Consider the following 14266-nt stretch of genomic DNA (forward strand, 5'->3'; position numbering starts at 1 on the left):
AGACAAATTCTCTACATTCCCCAACACACTGATTTAATAAATGGTGCTTTTACACAAAGGCCTAGTCCTCTCCTGGGAACTAGGGAGCCGTTCCTGAGTTGAACGGCAGTCTGCTTAACCACCGGGGGTTTTCAGCTTTTCTTCTTCCCACCCAGAAAAGCACCATTTATATTTTTTAGTTATTTGCAATGCGAGAATAGACTCTAATAAAAAATCTTATGTGTACATACCTACCTTAAAAAGTGTATCTTTTTATTAGTGGATGTCACCCCAATGTGTTTAATTTTAGAAAAGTGTATCTTACAGAAATATACTCATAAGCAGATAAAAATATATGAATTAGCCATAGTAAAATAATGAAATACTGACATATGATACAACACAGACGAGCCTTGAAAACAAGCCGAGTGAAAGAAGCCAAACACAAAAGAACATATGTGATTCCACTTATATAAAATATCCAGAACAGGTAAACTGACAGAGACAGGACACAGGTTGGTTGGTAGTTGCCAGGGGCTGGAGGCGGGGGAAGAAAGTGCTAATGGGCACAGGGTTTCGTTTGGTTTAGTGGGAGTGTTGTGGAACTAGAGAGAGGTGGCCATCGCGCAGCCTCGGGAGACACACTAGAGGACACCGAATTGTTCACTTTCGAGTGGCTGACATTGCTGTGTGGGTCTCACTTCAGTTCATATATGTATACTATGTATATGTGTATACACACATACGTATTTACATACATACATATGCACACACACACATATATTAATAAGGGTTATCAGTTAACAGCATTGTATGCCGTAGTAAAACACTTGTTGTGTATCAGTTGGACATAACTGTGGTATAGCTAAGCAGTGAAATGCTGTGTCATTGTTAATAGCAATGAAGTACATTTATATGTACTCATGAAAGGATGTATACAATTATTATTATTACTTTTTATACAACATATTATTAAGTTAAGTAAATTGGAGAACAGTTACCTTTTAGGGGTGGGTGTGACAGGAATTGTAACTATCTTCTTAAGCAGTGTGTTGTTTCATTTTTTATAAAAATGTACTTTTATAGTCAGAAATAAAGGGTAGGGCAGTAAAAGAGAGTAGACTGGTTTTGGAACCAAGTCTTCTGTTCCCTTTATCTTGTTTACTGCCTGAAGGACGAGTGGCTGCCAGGTGTCCCGGCAGGATGGTGGAAGCCCAAGCTGCTCAGCATGTGTTTGCTGAACACTCCTGCTCAGGTTGCATTCCTACGATTTCAGAAAAGTTGCTCCAGATTCTACCCAGCTATGTACATATGTCGATTCTACACTATTTCTTTGGTCTTAGAGTAAGAAATGTAGAAAATTAACAGGCAGTCAACTCTGTCAAATAGACCTCAGTCCAATTGAATCCTGTTCTCCTTCAGAGTATCTCTTTTAAACCTAATCTGGTCTCAGTGTCCTATAAGTGATGCCATTAGGAACAAACCAGATTTTCAGAGGGAGAGAAACCTGTGCTCCCTCTCATCCCTGTGCCCGCAGTACTTCTTGTGGGTCCTGTTGCACAGATTGCCTTCTGTCTCGCTGCAATGATCTTTACTGAGTACTGGTCTTTGTCACATCTTTCCCAATGAGATTGTAAATAAGTCCTGTAAAGGCCGAGACTGTATTGTACTTCTGAAGGGTAAGAATGGGGTATCTGTGAAGGTGTCTCAGTACAAGAAGGGGTGAGTGGATGAAAGGAGACTTGCTGTTCATTTGGGTTCTACTCTTTACCTTCCAGAACAGTCCAGGCTCTGCAGACGGCATCTCACCTGTCCCAGCAGGCTGACCTGAGGAGTATCGTGGAGGAGATTGAGGTGTAAATTTATCTTGCCAAAGGAATTTTCCAGCTCCTGTCTTTGAAATGCTTTAGAAGAGTCTTGCATATAGACATGCATGATTTGTTACAGCCGGTTACATTTCTTTTCATATTCATGGCACACTTACGTTCTTTGTATCACAGCAGGGCCCTAGGGAGTACTCGTTAGGCTAGTATAGTTACCACATCACTTAGACAACAAAATACTTTTCCAGCCTTTTGTAGTTATAGTTTCACAGGCTACAGATATTATTTAGAGCCTTAACAATGTGAAATTCAAAATTTTTTCTGCCTCTTACTATTTTGTAATCTCAGGCAAATTATTTAATGTCTGAGCCTCAGTTTCCTTCTATGGCGGTTATAGGAACAGGTGAGCTTCTAAAGTGCCTAGCACATAATAGGTGCTCAGCCTGTCACCGTGGTTTTGTATTACAGCTCTGTCCTCTCCAGGGCCCAGGACCTCCTGCTGTTCAGAGACTGCTCTCAGGGACTGCATAGCCAGTGACGACAGGCAGTCCAGACAGGGTCATCACTGGGTGCTCCATGGGCACATTAGCTGCCTCATCGTGTTGCCCAGGAGAGCAGCAGGTCCCTCTTCATCCTTAGAGCATTGAGTAAGGAAGAGAGATGCTCAGCTCTCTAGTTGTAGCCAAGTGGGTGGGCGTGGCGTCCATCTGTGTCTCCATGCTGCCCAGGTGCACTGCAGCCTGGCCCACAGGCCTCCTGCCCAGAGCAGCTGGTGCCTTCAGTGCCATGACTCCTGGGCTTGGACTAGAGGGCAAAGGTTAGGGAGGCGCACTTGCAGAGCTGCAGAAGGCACTGTTCTCTTCAAGTGCCTGTTCAGTGTACTTTACTCTCCACCTAAACACCGTTTTTGGAGAAATACTAAGTGACTGGGGTGGTCTCCACATTTAGAGTGAGATTTCTCAAAACTGTCTGCACTGGGGTGACAGGGATGCAGCTCCTTTTTGTTATCACGTGGCTTCCAACCTGCCTTTGTTTTGTTGTGGCAGGACCTTGTTGCTCGCCTGGATGAACTGGGAGGCTTGTATCTGCAGTTCGAAGAAGGACTGGAAACAACAGCATTATTTGTGGCTGCCACCTACAAGCTCATGGACCATGTGGGGACTGAGCCATCGATTAAGGAGGTGCCTGTCTAACAGTTCTCAGGAGTGAATCCCAGAGGGATTGTTGGCCTCATCTGCTCAGATAGCTATTTTCAGAGAGGGCTGTTAGTTAGCCTTGGATGTAGTCACTCAGTGTCTTACATTAGGCGTTGAGAATGAGAAATGGAAAGATGTAACGCCTGTCCTGGAGACACTGGTGGTCAGTGGAAAGACAGGTAAACAGACTGTTACACTTGCTTTCTGTGGGGCACGAACATGTCATGAGGAAGCCACGAGAAGGCCAAGTGTATCGCTCTTTTTTCTTTTTTCACTTGCCTTTTCTTCCTGCTAACTCCTGCTTGTCTCATAGATGCTTTCCACGTGGGTGGCCCATGCAGATCCTTTCTCTTGAGAAGTGCCCTGTACTTCAAAATTGCCTGTTCTCCCTCCCCCCTCATTGAGCAGTGGCTAAATCTTAGCTAATCTTTGCTGATTGACATAGTGCACTGAGAAGCCTGTGTGCACCAGACATCCACCAGAAGTTAATTCTTTTTTTCTTTTTCAAGAGGAGCTTGTTAACCTGAAAGAAAGTTTAGCTGGAATATGTGTGGGAAGTCTTCTGGAGTAGGACCCTCTTTGTACTCCTCATTTGTGGGAAGGTTGCCACCCTGATCCAAAGGACTTACAAGCTGCTGCTGTTCCAGTTTTAGGGGAAGAGATTGGGTTTCAAGTTAGAACTTTCATTTCTTTTATGCATTAGGAGTTTTGTGCTAAGTTTCTTTGGGTAAACAGCACATACTTCCCTGTCTCGGGCAATTTGAACTAATTTGATACTATCTGTAGAAGACATGATCTAATAATTTATTCGTGTATTGACATTCTTACCTTGTTTTTTCCTTCATCCTGAGTGTGGGAGGTCTAGAGACATCATGGTATCTGTTAACTTTTGGGTTAAAGTGCAGGAATGTGGGTCTTAGTATACAAATCTTCTAGGAATGCTTCTACACAGTATGTTAGAGAAATTGTGTTTTTCTTATATAACTTAAATTTTTTCTTGCTTTATTCCCAAGTGTCTAGTTGCCAGGTATTTGGATGGAGTAATTTTGTTGTCACTGCTTTTGCCGTGAGCGTTCTGCTGAACAGTCACCCATTTTAACATGTCATCAGCCTAGTGATGGAAAAATGTAACTGGTACAATTAAAAGAAAATTATTTCATGTCGACTGTGAATAACACTGTTGGGAACAAGGGAGCTTTTTTGTTAGATGGTAGACTTTAAAAAACAAAACTGATTGAAATGGAAAATGCTTCCTCCTAAGTAAACAACCTCCAGAATTTTAATAATGCCATTCAGGTTTCACTTTTTAAAAAATTGCTTTCAGTTTTGTCCTCTAAGCAGCCCATTAGTTCTTAATGGAGAGTTATTTTAGTTTCTCTCTAGTGTATATTTTGGCTATAAGGCTTGGTCTTGTAAATACAGACTTAACTCCAATGTTCTGCTCAGAGGTGGGCTGAGAGGGGAGGGGCGGGTGAGCGGAATCAGGACAGAACCTATTTTACTGAGGGAGGAACTTTGGAGACAAACAGACTTACATGTGAATTTTGGTCTTGCTTTTTTTTCCCCCTGTTATAACTTCTAGGAGTTACTTAACCTTTCGACTCAGTTTCCTCATTTGCAAAACGTTGATAATATCAGTCTTTTCAATGTTTTTGTCAAGATTTGAGTTAATGCACATAAAGCATTTGTCACAGTGCCTGGTACATATAGGTATTAAAGAAATGGCTCCTGTATATGTTTCATAACACACTTTCATATCTCTGTAGTTATCTAGAAGTACCTTGCTTTTGTCTAGTAAATGATGGGCAAATAAATGCATGAATTTCACTTTATACTAGAGGATGGAAAAAGTTACAAATGACCAAATCCAAGTTTTACTCTTAAATGCAGAATATTTGCCTCTTCTCGGTCCATCAACTTGGATTAGTGGCTAAAAGACCTTCCGTGTGAACACCTAGAAGCACAAGGAACGACTCGAGCCAGGTGGGGGGGGGAGGGGTGGCTCTCCCACCTTCCTCCCAGAGGGAGATCTCAAGCTGCATTTCCTTTTCTTCCAGGATCAGGTCATCCAGCTGATGAACGCAGTCTTTAGCAAGAAGAACTTCGACTCGCTCTCAGAGGCCTTCAGTGTGGCCTCTGCCGCCGCCGCGCTCTCCCAGAATCGCTACCACGTGCCGGTTGTGGTTGTGTCCCAGGGCTCTCCTTCCGACACGCATGAACAGGCGATCCTGCGGGTATGACCTCTGTGCCCAAAGCAGGACATCGGGGCACAGTCATTGTCACCTCATGAGGACATCACCATTCATGTAGAGCAGGGCTCATTCCCTTAGCCTGGAAGTGGGCTATGACTGTGGGGGAGGCTAGTCACGAAACTCCTCAAATCTATCAAAAAGTGTGCTTTTTTTTTTGTTTTAAAATTTTTATTTATTTTTATTTTTAGACAGAGGGGAAGGGAGGGAGAAAGAGACAGAAACATCAATGTGGTTGCCTCTCACCTGGCTCCCACTGGAGACCTGGCCTGCAACCCAGGCATGGGCTCCGACTGGGAATCAAATCAAACTGGCAACCCTTTGGTTCACAGCTCATGCTCAATCCCCTGAGCTATACCAGCCAGGGCAAAAAGTGTGCTTTTTTATAGAGAATTTTAAATAACAAGGCTTTCAATAAATTAAGTGCAAGAAGGTTGCATTTCTGGGTTTGTAACTCCAAATGTATAGAGAAGTCTTGCTTCTAAAATGCATTTTTCAGTACCAAAGCTTTCTAAATACATTACTTTAAGCAACTACTTAAATTCCCAAGTAATTTTGGTACTTATAGTTGTTAGAATAAGTGTCAGGTCTCTTCTTCCCTGGCATTGACTGCATTTTTCTGTCTTTTCATTGCATGGCCCTTCCTCTTACTCAGCAGTGAGCACAGACGTCTCTTTTGGGCTAACTCCAAACAGCGCAAATGCACCATTCTTAAATCTGCTTAGAGATTTCTCTCAAATGAGGCTTTTGTTGCCTTTGTTTGGAAACCATTGATAAGCTAAGCTCTTTATAACAAATGAAGTGATTCGCCCTGGCCAGTGTGGCTTAGTTGGTTGCATGTTGTCCAATAACTGGAAGGCTGTAGGTTCGATTCCTGGTCAGGGCACATGCCTTGGTTACAGGTTCAGTCCCAGGTCCGGGTGCGTACAGTCTCCAGCCTGGGTGTGCGCAATACCCAGTCCAGGCGCCCACGGCAGGCGGCCAGTGGATGTTTCTCCCATCGGCGTTTCTCTCCCGCCAGTGTTTCTCTCTTCCTCTCTCTAAAAAGCAGTGAAAAAATGTTCTCAAGTGAGGATAGAAAAAAGAAGAAAAAAAAGAAGTAAAGCAATTGATGTCTAAGCCTTGGGGTTCCACCTGCATAGGACAGTTCCATCTGTCCCATCAGCTCTGCCTCGGTGGCTCCTGCAGATAACTCTTGAGGAAGTGCCCTGCATGTCAGGTTGCCTCTCTTCTCACTGCTTCCAATCTGCACCCCCTCAGTGAGAAACAACCTAATTAACATAATTCGCCGTGCACGGGGGTGGGGGGGTGGGGGGGAATGCTAAGAGAGCAAAGTAGAAAAGGTACTGGTTTTGAAGATAGTCTGGGGTTTGAGTTCTAGACCAGTGATTTATCTTTAAGATTTTATTTATTTACTTAGGAAGGGAGAGAAACATCCATGTGAGAGACAAATATCGACCAGTTCCCTCCTACGTGCACCCTGACCAGGGACCAGACTTAACTGACATTGTGGCCTTTGGCAGTCCGTGACCTCGTGGCTGCAGTTTTTCCTCTGTAAAGCAGAGAAATGCCGTCTGCTTCTGATGGTTGGTGGGAAGGCAGATGTAGAGGACCTGGCCTCATACCTGGCAGATAGTTGACTCAGCAGATGATAGCTATCAGTGTTATCTGTATTTCTTCAATTTTCTCATTGCCCATATCGCCCTGAAGTATTTCTCTTGATAATTAAAAAAAAATTAATTATAATCTAATTTGTAGTTTTTCATCACCTGAAGACATACATATTGATTTTAGAGAGAGGGGAAGGGAGGGAGAGAAACTTCGGTGTGAGAGAGGACCGTCAATCAGTTGCCCCTTGTGTATGCCCCAACCAGGAACCTAGGCGTGTGCCCTGACTGGGAATTGAACCTGTAACCTTTTGCCTTATGGGACGACATGCCAACTACCTGAGTAATGTCACTCGGGGCTAAATTTTTTATTGAATGATACTTGAGTACAGTGGCCAGAACAGGGAACAGAAAGAAGGGAATACAACTGCCAGTCGTTCTCTTTCTTGGGACCCTAGTTTCCTTTGAAAAATGAGATCATGGGGCAAGGTCATCTTCCTCCCCTTCTGTACAGCTCACTCCCCATGAACAGAGCACCCCAGAACAAACCTCTGTATTCCCTCAGCCTTGGTTGCTACAGATAATCTTAAAATTTGTTTCCAGTTACAGGTCACCAACGTTCTGTCCCAGCCTCTGACTCAGGCAACTGTTAAACTAGAGCACGCTAAATCCGTTGCTTCCAGAGCCACTTTCCTGCAGAAGACCTCTTTCACCCCTGTGGGGTAGGTCCTGGGCGTATTGGCAGGAGGCGCCAGTGAACTTGGTTTGCAGAGTTAGCCAGTATAACCCAGATTAATGTGACTATTGCCAACACCATAAAGCCAGATTTACCCAAACTTTGGTCAGGTAAATTTGACCTTCTGGTGTATTTGTCTCTGTCTTGTCATTGTTATGTAAGTAGCCAGTTTTAAATTCAATATTTATGGTTTTTCTCTGATGCGTAACACATGTTTATTGTAGGAAAAAATGTGGAAAAGCACAAAAAGGAAAATATAACTCATGCATAATTCTACCACTTAGAAATAACTGCTGTTAACATTTTGCTGTCTTTTTTGTCAGCTTTTTTCTGTGCATATAAATAATTTAGAAAATTGAGTTAAGATTATGCTTTATCTATAATATTGTGTCATGACCATTTTCCCCTAGGATTAGAAACTCTTTTATACTCTTATTTCTAATGGTTACATATTATTGTTATGTAAGTTAAAAAAAAATTAAAGGTAAGTTTTATGCTAAACTGATAAATTAGTAAGTTAACGAGATCAGGGACTTTGAGTTTTAGAAAATGTATTTCTTAGTCCACCATAAAGATATATAGACAGTGTGTGAAATAAGAAAGCAAAATCATTTTTAGGAATGATCCGTGGAATGGTAAAAGATGTCAGAGATTTCGCTGTGTAGCTAGTTAAGAATCCCCACCCCCCACTCTTTTTTTTTTTTAACATAGTGGGACTCAATACTGTAGACTCACTTGTTTGGCATTTAACTGTGGAGGGCTGCCTCAGGAAGGTAGGATTTTAGGAGCTGTGAGGGGAAACAAAGGATAAGAAGACGTTCCAGACTTGAAAGAGGTGGTTTTTTTTATTGTTTCGAAGTCCGTCCCCCCCCAGTAGAATCGGAAGGACCATCTCCAGGAGTGCCTCCCTTTGCAGCCAGCCCCCTTGATCTCTTCGTGACCTCCCCCTGTGAGCATTTGTTAACGCCACTGTCATTCTTAACAGGGATGTTTTTGAACTAAACTTCATGAATGTCAAGTTGTCCAGTGGTTATTATGACTTCTCCGTCAAAGTTGAAGGTGACAACCGCTATATTGCAAACAGTGTAGAGGTAAGAGCTTTTCTTGTCATCCCTGTTGCCATGTTAATGTATCCAAAGAAATAACGACATAGGCACATGGCATTAATTGTGTGATACATCGACTTCACTTTATGACCAAATTAATGTGACTATGTTAAAAGAGGGGTGGGTTTGCAATATGTTGTTTGACGGACTTAGACAAGAACTTCATCATGGCGAGTTTTCTTTTATTTATAAATTATTAATCTTCCATTATAACTTAGCATTACTATTTCACATAAAATTTGGGAAGTAGAAAAAATAAAAACCACCCATAATTCCACTGAGGCATAAGTATTCCTAAAATATGTTGTGTGGTAGCCTGGACAGGTTTGGAACAACAGTGTTTGATGTTTATTAGGCAATGAAAAGCAGGAAGTGACAGCACTGTAGGGAGCTTTTGGGGTGAAGCACAAAAGAAAATTGGTGACCTTTCATAATGGAATGTGCTTCAGATGTTTGGCTGAGGCCAGTTGTGTTAAAGATCCAAGTGGTTTTAGGATGGAAAGTGACGCTTCATTTGCCTGATACTTTGTGGAAATGAGGTAGTGCACATTAGTGGTTTTCTTAGCTAATTGAAGTTTACCCCTTCAGGCACCGTGGCTTTCATTTTAACCTTTGTGGATAGATATTCACAATGAATTATGCATTGTCCTACTTCCTTAAACTATGCGACATGGTTTAGCCTTTTCTTATTCAGAATCAGGATCATTTCATATGAACACTTTATTGAATGCCTGTGACATGAAAAGCATAGTTCTGTGTGCTTTTTTGTACATTATTTTATTCTTAGAAGAACCCCAAGAGCTGGGTGGAGTCATCTTTATTTCATAGATGAAGCCCAAAGGGGTAGACTAACTTGTCCGAGGTCGTCCAGCCTGTGCCCGGGCGGACCCCCTGCACAGTACCAGTTTAGTTAGTGTGCCCGGGTGAATAGAGAGCAAGCCTGAAGCCTGCAGAGTCCTGTGCTGCTCCAGCAGCTGGCCTTTTCATGACATTGCTTTCTTCTTTCAGCTTTCATTTCTCAGTGTCTCTGTCCCTGTTCTCTGCTGCTTCTGCTTGACCGCATTGTCATGCACTCGGTTGGGTCAGGGGAGCTTTGAGTGGTACTGTGCTTTTTCCTGAATAGTTCAATGTATGCTGTGTGTGGCACCTCTTTTCTGCACCATCAAATCTCATTTTCTATTCACTTTTTTAAATTAAAATTTTTCATTTTTTATTTTGAAATAATTTTAACCTTAAGTTGCAAAAATGGTGTGAATAATTGCCATATACCTTTTATCTAGCTTCCCTAACTTAACATCTTACATAAGTAATATGATTATCAATACCAGGAAGTTTATACTGATAAAATACTATTAATTAGTCCATAGACTTTCATTACAGTTCCACCAGTTACCCCACTAACGTCCCTAGGATTCAACCTAGGGTCACATAGTTCTTCAGTTGTCATGTCCCTTTAGCCTTTTCCACTTTAGGAAAGTTTGTCTTTTAGGCCTTGGACACTTTTTAAGGGTACTTGCTACTTTGTAGAATGTCCTTCACTTTGAGTTTGTCTGAAGTTTCCTTATGATTAAATTCAAGTCACACATTTTTTGCAAGAATACTCCAAAAATGAGTGTGGTGAAAGTGGTGTCTGCTAGGTTTCTCCACTGTGAAGTTGCTGTTTTTCTTCTTAATTAAGCATATGGTGGAGTGATACTTTGCTCTTACAAATATCCTGATGATCTTGCCTGCAGCAGTTATTATTATAATACGGTACCTGCCAAAGGTGATTTTCGTTTGTTTTACATTTATTAATTAGAATTCTGTTGTAGGAGAAAGTTGTCCCTCCCCATTCATTTATTTATGCAATTATTTACAACACTTTGAACTCATGGGTATTTATTTTGCTCTGTAGATTATGATCCACTACTATCACTGGTTTTGTTGCTCATGTTATCCCGGATTTGGTCTTTGGAGAGCTCCTCAGGCTGGCTCCTGCGACACTTTTTCTTAGTGATAGGACAAGGCAGCTGCAAAGTTTGACCTTTTTAAAAGCGGGCATTACTTATGATAGGCAGATCACATATTTATATTTAAAGTTTGGCAGGAGGGAAGATATTCTAGTCTCTAGCCCGTCATTTCTCTGCCTCATTTCCAGCCTTTTTGGGCATGAGACATCTAATCGCAGTCCATTCACCAACACAGAATTTGGATAGGAACTATTGTAGTATGTACCTCTAACCTTTAAAATCCAGATTCCCGCCTTAGGGGACCTTACTGGCAACTGAATACATTAAAAGGCAGACACTTTCTTTTTTTGTCTGAAAGCCCTTCTTCCTTTCCAGTCTTTTTTTTTTTAACTTTATTTATTTATTTATTTGTTTATTTAGAGGGTGGGGGAGGGAGGAAAAGAGGAAGAGAAACATTAATGTGTGCTTGCCTCTCATGTGGCCTCCACTGGAGACCTGGCCCGCACCCCAGGCACAGGCCCTGACTGGGAATCGAACCAGCAACCCTTCGGTTTGCAGCCAGCACCCAGTCTACTGAGCCACACCAACCAGAATTACCTTTTCAGTCTTGATAACAACATGTCTAGTTGTTGGCCATCCATCACAGTCGTTTTACCTCTTCCTTTCCACTGTGACTCCGGTCAGCCACTGAGCCTGTTCATTTCACCTTTGACTATTCTTTGCGTGAACCCTTCGTTCTTCAGTCCCAGTGTTCCTGCTTGAGTAGAGTTCCGTGTTTTCTGTTTAGGCTGATAAGGTAGTTTCTAACTAGTTTCATTGTCTTTGATGTCCGCCCTTTTCATTTTCTGTGTCACTAGAATGTAAAATCATATTGGTCCTCTGTTTAAACATTTCTTTGGTTTTCTATAATCTATGAGTGAGGTCTAGACTCCTCAGCATGGCTGGAGGGTTCTCCACAAGGCACATGCACATGCTTCAGTGTGGGGGTGCATCCCCATACCCTCAGTTCTGGCTGCTCTTGACTGCAAACTGGTCCTCAGCCACACTCATGCCTTTGCACTTTTCTTGTTTCCTCCACCAGTGCTCTTCCCCTTCCCTGCTCATTTGCTGAACTGTTCATCCTGTAAGGTCCCATTTAAATGTTGTCCCTTTGTCTGTGCTGCCATAGAACTTCATTTAAATTTTATTTTTTAGTGTGCACTATTTTAAATACAGAGAAAAGAGCAGAGAATTAAATTTAAGGTCTTTGTATTCCTCAAAACACTTTTTCTTTCCTGTTTCCCCAGAGTTGGGGTTTATTGTTTCAGTGCCAATTTTTACATTTCTGCTACATATATTGTATATTTTTAAACAGCATATTGCATTGATTTGCATCTTCTCAAAATTTATATATTACATTATACTGTATGTTCCTTTTGCAATTTGCTTGTTTTCAGTCAGTATTTTGTGACAGCCATATTTTTACATGTAGAACTAGAGCCGTGTGCATAAATATAGGTAATTATCATAAAAGTAAATTTTTTGTGAATAAATCAGATTTTATTCATTACTTTTCCTATTGTCAGACATTTAGATTTTCCCTGTTGCAGTCAGTGCTGCTGTGAACATCATTAGTGCATTTGTCCTGGGTGCTCCATCTCGAGCAGTGATTTTCAGTCTTTTACACCACGTGGCACGTCTGCACTAATTACTAAAATTCTGCGGCACGCTAGGAAAATGCATTTTCTGCCAAGCTGACAAAAAAATAAGTATAATTTTGATTTATTCACACCAAAGGTCTATCATTTTACTGAAAAAGACTATTGTCTTTTTTCTTTTTTGACAATCTAAGGGAAAAGAGGTCAGTGCCTCTGACTAAAATAGTCAGGTATTGCAAGTTTTAATAATTCTTGCGACACACTGTTGAAAAATCCCTGATCATGAGCAAAGTTATGGGATGGCAGGGTGTGCTCATCTTCCAGCTTCATTAAGTATCGCCAAATTGCTCTTTTCTTCATGTTCTTACCAGTATTTGGTATTAAGAGTTGTTGATGATTTAGCCCTGCAATGCTATTTTGTTTTAATGTTTTTCCTTGGCTACTGATGAGATTGAAGATCTTATGTTTATTGGACATTTGGGTTTCCTTTGTCTTTTTTTCTTTTGGATTATTAGTCTTTTTTATTATTCATATTTTAGGAGCTATATATATTCTGAATACTAATCCTTAGTAATGAACATCAGCTATCTTCCTTCAGTGTGTTGCTTTATGGCATCTTTTGATGCACAAAAATCAATTTCAGTGAAGCCTAATTTAAAAGTTTTTTTTTCCTATACTTTTTGTGCTTTTTCTTTTAAAAAATCCTGTGCTGCTCCAAGGTCAAAAAGATATTCCCTGGTATTTTTTTCAAATTTATTTTTCATTGTATTTTTTCCATTACCATTTACACCCACCGGCCGCCGCAGTCACCACACTGTTCATATCCATGCCTCCACTCTTTTCTCCTCACAGTGTCTGAGTGGTTTTCACTGTATGAAGTTGGTTTTTCCTGCCATACTCTTTACTCCCTGCCTATAATTCTTTTTGCATCGTATTACCATTGTTTGCTTTTGTGTTGCTCCTTCATTGGGTTGGGAACACCTTGTGGGCGGAGACCAAATTTACTTTTTCTGTGCTTTTTCTTGCATTCCCTTGTAACGATGGTAACTCATCATCCAGGGCCGAGCCTTTACCCTACACAAAGTAGCTTGGCTTTTTTTATAATTGTGCAACCATCACCACTATCTAATTGCAGAGCATTTTCATCACCCCAAAAAGCAACTTCAGGACTAGTAGGTACTCCTCTCTGGGGATACATCCTCCTCGCAGCCCTGGCAACTACTAATCTACTTTTTGTCCCCATGGTTTGCCTATTGGGGACCTTTCATATAAATGTAATTATATAATATGTAGCCTTTTGTGTCTGGCTTTTTTTTACTTAGCATAGTATTTTTAAGGTTAATGTTATAGCATTTATCAGTACTTTATTTTTTTATGGATGAATAACATTCCATTATACAGATATATTATATTTTATTTTATTTATCTATTCTTCAGTTGGTGGACATTTAGGGTATTTCTATTTTTTTGGGTAATATTGATGTTATGAGCATTCACGTACAAGATTTTGTTTAATTACCCATTTTCAGTTGTTTTAGGTGTATACCTAGGAATGAAATTACTGTGTTGTGTGATAACTGTATTTTGCTTTTTGAGGCACTGACAAACTGTTTTTCAAAGAAGTTGCAACATTTTACATTCTCTCTAGCAATGTAGGGAGGTTCTGCTTCTCTATATCCTTATAAACACTTAACTGTCTTTTTCCCCCCATTCTGGCCATCCTAAGTGAAGTAGTATCTCACTGTGATTTTGATTTGAATTCCCCTGTTAACTAATGATATTGAGCATCTTTTCATGTGCTTCTTGGTGATTTGTATATCTTTGGGGAAATGTCTATTCAGATCCTTCATCCATTAAAGATATTTTTTTGCTCTTTTTATTTCTTCCTTCCTGATGTGTACACCTCTTGGTTTTTTTTCTAATTACATTATTTGTCTTTATATTCTTATGACTTCTTTTTATTATTTGGGTATAAGTCTCTTAT

The 14266-nt window shown here is 40.8% G+C and overlaps 1 protein-coding gene across 4 annotated transcripts in view; it reads left to right on the plus strand.

Annotated features, from left to right (window-relative positions):
- The window catches only part of RPN2 (ribophorin II), a 53991-nt gene that overhangs the window by 17090 nt on the left and 22635 nt on the right, over positions 1–14266 (plus strand). For all 4 annotated transcript variants that reach the window (XR_008392628.1, XM_053671119.1, XM_053671120.1 and 1 more), the window contains 5 exons: positions 1758–1833; positions 2849–2983; positions 5056–5232; positions 7458–7576; positions 8576–8681. Coding sequence is in view for 3 of the 4 variants with exons in the window: in XM_053671119.1 (XP_053527094.1) it covers positions 1758–1833; positions 2849–2983; positions 5056–5232; positions 7458–7576; positions 8576–8681 (613 nt within the window). In the remaining variant the exon portion in view is untranslated. The remainder of the gene's footprint in view (positions 1–1757; positions 1834–2848; positions 2984–5055; positions 5233–7457; positions 7577–8575; positions 8682–14266) is intronic.

Source organism: Artibeus jamaicensis, unplaced genomic scaffold (genome assembly GCF_021234435.1).
Source record: "Artibeus jamaicensis isolate MK-2021 breed Jamaican fruit bat unplaced genomic scaffold, CSHL_Jam_final contig_685, whole genome shotgun sequence".
In the NCBI taxonomy this organism is placed as follows: domain Eukaryota; kingdom Metazoa; phylum Chordata; class Mammalia; order Chiroptera; family Phyllostomidae; genus Artibeus; species Artibeus jamaicensis.